Source organism: Equus quagga, unplaced genomic scaffold (assembly GCF_021613505.1).
Source record: "Equus quagga isolate Etosha38 unplaced genomic scaffold, UCLA_HA_Equagga_1.0 155110_RagTag, whole genome shotgun sequence".
Lineage (NCBI taxonomy): Eukaryota > Metazoa > Chordata > Mammalia > Perissodactyla > Equidae > Equus > Equus quagga.
The window spans coordinates 1-6,950 of NW_025796963.1; the positions used below are offsets into that span (position 1 = coordinate 1).

A 6,950-nucleotide genomic window follows, 5' to 3' on the forward strand; every position below is an offset into this window, starting at 1 on the left:
CAGCGTGTGGGCCCCGTCTCTGTCATTGGGGTGACAGGTGAGTAGACGGTGGAAGCCCCAGGGTGGGACCCAGTGGGAGGATCACCCTCTCTCTGGTGGTGGGTGAGTGGGATGCAGGAGACCCTCTGCTGGAGGCTGGGCCATGGGGCCCTTTGTGCCTCCCCACCCCCCAGCTCCCTGAAGACCAACGGGTCCTCCTGGGCAGAGAAGGGCCACCCTGAGCAGTACCAGTGGCTGCCCTGGGTCCCAGAGCTGCTCCCAGAGGCTCCGGGCATGTTTGTGAAATGTGGACGGAGCAGGACCACCCAGCCTCCTTAGGCCCCTCTGAACTGACCTCAGGGCCCCAAGTCAGGGCCACAGCTTGGGATAAGACCCAAGGGGACCTTGCCTCACCCTCTCTCTGTCTCCTTCTCAGCTGCAGAGGAAGAGACCCCCACCCCCACAGAGGTGGAAGAGAGCCCCAGCCCCACGGAACCCGGCACAGAGGCCCCAGAGCCCACCGAGGAGCCCCTCCTTGGGGAGCTGATGGTGACAGGATCCTCCCCAGACTCGCTGAGCCTGTCCTGGACCGTCCCCCAGGGCCACTTTGACTTCTTCACCGTTCAGTACAAGGACAGGGACGGGCAGCCCCAGGTGGTGCGTGTCAGGGGCGAGGAGAACGAGGTCACCATTGGGGGCCTGGAGCCGGGGCGCAAGTACAAGATGAACCTGTATGGCCTGCACGACGGCCAGCGGATGGGCCCCGTCTCTGTCGTCGGGGTGACAGGTGAGTGGACGGTGGAAACCCCACGGTGGGACCCAGTAGGAGGGTCACCCTCTGATGATGCTTGAGTGGGGTGCAGGAGACCCTCTGCTGGAGGCTGAGCCATGGGGCCCTTTGTGCTCCTTCCCACCCCTGTCTTCCTGAGCACCAGTGGGTCCTCTTGAGCAGAGAAGGGCCACCCTGAGCTGTGCTGGTGGCTGCCCTATGTCCCACAACTTCCCCCAGAGGCCCTGGGCATGTTTGTGAGGTGTGGACCAAGCAGGACCACCCAGCCCCCTAAGCTCCTCTGAACTGAAGTCAGGGCTCCCAGTCAGGGCCACAGCTTCAGGGAAGACCCAAGGACATCTCCTGGGGACCCTGCCTCACCCTCTCTCTGTCTCCTTCTCAGCTACAGAGGAAGAGACCCCCAGCCCCACAGAGGTGGAGGAGACCCCCAGCCCCATAGAGCCCAGCACAGAGGCCCCGGAACCTCCCGAGGAGCCCCTCCTTGGGGAGCTGATGGTGACAGGATCCTCCCTAGACTCGCTGAGCCTGTCCTGGACCGTCCCCCAGGGCCACTTTGACTTCTTCACCGTTCAGTACAAGGACAGGGACGGGCAGCCCCAGGTGGTGCGTGTCACCGGCGAGGAGAACGAGGTCACCATTGGGGGTCTGGAGTCAGGGCGCAAGTACAAGATGAACCTATATGGCCTGCTCGAGGGGCAGCGCGTGGGCCCTGTGTCCACGGTGGGCATCACCGGTGAGTGAGGGCTGAGGGTCTCAGGGGAGCATCACCTTCTCCTCCTGGGCAACCCAGTTGACTGTTCTCTTTCGCCACCCCTGAGAGTTCAGGCCTGGCTCCTCTTTTATGCCCTCCCTCCAGGGCCCCAGTCCAGTGGTTTGGCCTTTGCCAGCTTCAGTCTGATCATCCACACTCAGAGCCTCCTTCTTATGGTCATCCACTGGCCACTTCTGAGGTGAAATGTTTCAGGCACAGCCAAGTCTGACTTTACCAGAATTTGCTTCTCTTTCCATCTTAATCACAGCATTCTTTGTTATAACCACCACAAAAAAAAACAAAAAATCTGAAAGAAACAACCCACCATCCAACCACACTGGGATGTTTAAATAATTAGGCGACATCTCTAAGATGAGCTATGTCATCATTGAAATGTTTTAAGACAATTACTTCATAACATTACTTTGAAAAAATCCCCGTAAGTTTTATAAAGATGCTCATCACAACCACCTGAAAATAACGCGCATGGCAAGAAAGCTGGAAGGACACATATCCCATGGGTGTATAGTTTGTGGGACAGAATAGAATGTTCCAGCACTTTTATTCTGTTTTATTCTATTCCGTGTTGTCCAAATTTTCTTAAATGACAAGCATTTCTTTTATAATCAGGGAACAATTTTTTTTATATAGTATCTTCTCCTCCCTTGTACTCCTTGCTTTTCCCCCCCGTCACTCTTGCAACTTATTTCCTTTCTAATTGTATAAAAGTTACAACTTCTGGTCCCTAAAAAATTAGGGAAAACATCACAAGGTGAATTAAATTCCAGAAACGCACGCAGGCTGGCTTTTCTAAGTCATCGTCAGCCAGATTCTCATCCTGTGCGAGTGTTTCACAAGGGCCCCTCTTGACGGGGACCCAGCCCCTTTGAGGGTCAATGTTTTAAGGGCGGTCGCTGCATCTGACACCGAGTGAGAGGTTTTGCGAGGTTTGCTCTCCTGTCCTGAAGAAGCTTCCAACAGAGAAACTATTTTCACTCAGCCTGCCTGACTCCTGGGGGATGGGCCTCGTTTCTACGTGTTCACAGGAAGGGGGGTACCAAGAGAATCTTCAGAAAATGGCCATTAGTATATTTCACACCCTGAAGGAAGGTTAAGTTTCATCTGCTGTTCAGTTATTTTTCCTCTCTATTTTGGCAAATTACAAGCATATACAAAGAGGGCAGTAGAAGGGACCCGTGTTCCCACTCCACATCCCCAACCGGATTATTAATTTTTATAGTCCTGGGTTTCTTTTTAAGTCTTTAAGTCTTTTCTAGTGAAAAGAATATAGCAACATGATGAAAAGTTTGGAAAACAGGAAGAAAACCTCTCATCAGACCACCATGTGAGCTGATTGATAGCCGTCATTAGTAACAATGTGCATTACATCCTCTCTTTCTGCATTTTCCACTCAGTGCCTGTTTTAAAGTTGCAGAGTGTTCATGTAATTCTTGGCTCTTGCTTTCTTTGTATACAAGGTACATTGTGAGCATTTATCCTGTGGCTGTACAACCTGCATTAATCATCATTTTAATGGGGGTTTGATGCTTCACAGTGAAAGTGCCATAACAAAATTAATCATCTTCTCCGGGTCATTTGGGTCCCTGACACATTTTGCTGTCATGAATAATGCCATGATGAACTCCCATGACACAACTTTTTCCTGGTTTTTAATGATTTTCTTAGGATAGCTGCCCAGAAATGGGATTATTGGGTCAAAGGAAATGAGCATTATTTTGGCTCCTGACACATATGTCCAAATTGTGGTGCCTGCCAGCCAGGACATGATGGCTGTTGGGAGCCTGTCTTAGCTGTCTGTCAATCAGTTACCTAATGGCTAATCCCAAGGCTACAGGAGCCCAAGGAGTATATTTGCTAGATGCCCTTTGTTGTCCCTATTGACATCACGAGCAAAGCAAGTTGCCACGTAAGTCTGCATCCTCCATCTCTTCTCTCAGCCTTCCAGGATGTTGAGGAGACCCCCAGCCCCACGGAACCCAGCACAGATGCTCCGGAGCCCCCCGAGGAGCCCCTCCTAGGGGAGCTGACGGTGACAGGATCCTCTTCAGACTCACTGAGCCTGTCCTGGACCGTCCCCCAGGGCCACTTCGACTTCTTCACTATGCAGTACAAGGACAGGGACGGGCAGCCCCAGGTGGTGCGTGTCAGGGGCGAGGAGAGTGAGGTCACCGTTGGGGGCCTGGAGCCGGGGCGCAAGTACAAGATGAACCTGTATGGCCTGTACGAGGGGCAGCGTGTGGGCCCCGTGTCCGCGGTGGGCGTGACCGGTGAGTGGACGGTGGAAGCCCCAGGGTTGGACCCAGTGGGAGGATCACCCTATCTTGGTGATGCGTGAGTGGGATGCAGGAGACCCTCTGCTGGAGGCTGAGCCTTGGGCCCTTTGTGCTGTCCTCATCCCCAGATCTCTGAGGACCAACAGGTCCTCCTGGGCAGAGAAGAGCCTCTATGAGGAGTGCTGGTGGCTGCCCTGGGTCCCACAGCTGCCCCCAGAGGCTCCGGGCATGTTTGTGAGATGTGGCCCAAGCAGGACCACCCAGCCCCCTAGGCTCCTCTGAACTGACCTCAAGGCCCCCAGTCAGGGCCCCGGCTTCAGAGAAGACCCAAGGACGTCTCCTGAGGACCCTGCCTCACCCTCTCTGTCTCTCTCTTTCTCAGCTGCAGAGGAAGAGATCCTTACCTCCACTGAGGTGGAGGAGACCCCCAGCCCCACAGAACCCAGCACAGATGCTACGGAGCCCCCCAAGGAGCCCCTCCTTGGGGAGCTGATGGTGACAGGATCCTCCCCAGACTCGCTGAGCCTATCCTGGACCGTCCCCCAGGGCCACTTCGACTTCTTCACCGTTCAGTACAAGGACAGGGACGGGCGGCCCCAGGTGCTGCGTGTCAGGGGCGAGGAGAACGAGGTTACCGCACGAGGCCTGGAGCCGGGGCGCAAGTACAAGATGAACCTGTATGGCCTGCACGAGGGACAACGTGTGGGGCCTGTGTCCACGGTGGGCACGACCGGTGAGTGAAAGCAGGGGTGGGGCAGGGAGGGGAAGACAAGCCCTAGAAGACTTTCCCTTTACTACCATCTTCGTGAAAACATAAGTATTCTTGGCAGCATGTCTTCTTTTGCATATCAGATGGCCCGGATCTTGTTAAAAGGCAGATTTGGATTCAGCAGGTTTGGGCTGAGCCCACAGATTCTGCATTTCTAATGAGATCCTCAGTGATCCTGATGCTGCTGGTCCGAGGACCACACTTTGAGTAGCAAAACTCTTCACAACAAAGGAATTGGACACTTTCTTAGAATGTGTTGGAGAGAATTGTACTCTCTTCCGTGATCCCTCATGGAGGCTCAGCCTCTATGTAGCTGTCTGGAGGCTGTGAAGGAAGATGGAAGGTGCTCAGAATGCAGCGTCTGCACTGAAACACCCCAGGCCTCGTGGTTTGAGTATTACCAGACTTATGACTCCAAGGGGTCAACAAAGATGTGGGTGCCCGCACCATGGGAGTTCACTGGGTAAACCTTGAACACAGCAGAGAGACAAGTTCTTATCCTAATGGGGCTCACAGTTGTGGGGAGACAGGCTGTGGACCAGCAAATCAGGCAAAAGGCCATGTGTGTATGACAGGAACCCCAGGGCCAGGCCGAGACTAGCAGCAAAACCTAAGCCAGCCGGCTCAAAGGACAGCCGAGACCTAAGGTCAGGGAGCTGTTAGCTTGGTGACAGCTAGACATGGGATGACAAGTGTGTCAGATCAATATCACAGCTGGTGCAAAGGTCTGGAAACTAGGAACATCATGGCATGAGAAGAACTGAGATGATTTTGTATGAAATCCTTTGAGTCAAGGAGATAGTCTTGAGATGAGGGTGGAAAGGTCGGGACAGCTCAGGAAGCCAGAGAGTCCTCCTGGGATAAAAGAGGTTTGCTGCACAGTTTTAAGCTAAGATTGACACCATCAGATGCATTTAAAGGCTCATTCTGGCTGCCTTGTGAAGAACAGATGTGAGAGGGAGGCAGAGAGACCAGCAGGGAGGTTGTAACCCAGGTAAGAGGGGAGGGTGGCCAAAACCGGGATGATGGGGCTGCAGCTGTGGGCAGTGAAGAGATTCGGAGGATCTTAGGAGAGAGAGTTAGACACTCTGAGTCCCACGGCAGATGGGGACAGGAACAGGTCCAGGAGGCCTCCAAGTTTCTGGTTGGGGAAGGGGCTTCTGAGCAGTTGGAAGCAAAGACATGAACCAAAGGGAGTGAGATGCCAATGAGACCCCACTGGAGGGAGGCTCAAGGGACAGTAACCACGTGGGCCTGGGTTCAGAGGAGAGGTGGGTGCTGGAGACAAAGGGAGAGGTCACAGGGGTGTTGGCAGGTGGTAGATGAGGATGAGATGATAGGAAGGCTGACGTTAAAGAGACCAGAAAGAATAGATGACTTAGAGCCACTGTGGACAGCAACATTCTGCCCCTTATTACCTTACTTTTATGATACACGCCCTTTATATGCTGAACTGAGGAGATCTCACCTGACGCCGAATGTTTCTGTCAAGCTCCAGACTACGAAGCTATAATCACCCAAGCCCCGCCCAGTGAGGCCACCGAACCTCCCATCAAACCACGCCTGGGGGAGCTGGCAGTGACAGATGCCACGCCTGACTCCCTGGGCCTCTCCTGGACAGTCACCGAGGGCCACTTTGACCACTTCCTGGTCCAGTACAAGAATGGGGACGGGCAGCCCAAGGCAGTGCGGGTGCCGGGGCATGAGAACAGGGTCACCATCTCGGGCCTGGAGCCAGATCACAAGTACAAGATGAACCTGTACGGCTTCCACGGCGGCCAGCGCATAGGTCCTGTCTCCACTGTTGGTTTAACTGGTGAGTGTGCAGTGGGATGCTGGGCCCTGCCCTAGGCTGGACTCAGTTTCACTTTTATTCTCAGTATTCGGGTGTTTTTGTCCCAGAGCTCCTGAGACCGGTTCTGCTGGTGTCGTCACTGCAAGCCTTTGGTGTCACCCCAGCCGTCTTACCCTTTACAATGGGCTTTTGCGGTCTTTGCAGAGGCAGCCCACCAGAGAAATAACACAGACTCAGGCGTACCTGGGGCTGATCCTAGCCTCAGCACATTTGAGCTGTGTGACCTCAAGAGAGTCACTCAACCTCCCTGTGCCTCTCTTCCCTCATTTGTAAAGAGGCAATAGGCACATCTGTCTTGCAGGGTGGGCATGAGTGTGGACATGATGTTCAGTAACTACAGGCTTCCCCTTCTGAGGAAGAGAATTAGTTCCTGAAAACCCTTGGGGGGAATGCTCTAATTCTCATTGATTTCAGTGGGTGAAATTGTATGTGTTCCCCAAGCTCCAAATTGATACCTATTCATGCGAAATCAACACTGACTCCTGCTGGCATGGATCCTGTTACTTCCAGAG

At 53.8% G+C, this 6,950-nt stretch overlaps 1 protein-coding gene across 1 annotated transcript; it reads left to right on the top strand.

The window, feature by feature from the left end:
• Positions 1-6: 6 nt before the first annotated feature.
• LOC124233160 (tenascin-X-like) lies at positions 7-6,473 on the top strand. Its single transcript, XM_046650311.1, has 6 exons — positions 7-37; positions 416-766; positions 1,152-1,502; positions 3,479-3,808; positions 4,197-4,547; positions 6,076-6,473. Exons 2-6 carry the CDS (start codon positions 526-528, stop codon positions 6,432-6,434), a joined length of 1,632 nt encoding a protein of 543 aa, XP_046506267.1. The 5' UTR covers positions 7-37; positions 416-525; the 3' UTR covers positions 6,435-6,473.
• Positions 6,474-6,950: the final 477 nt, after the last annotated feature.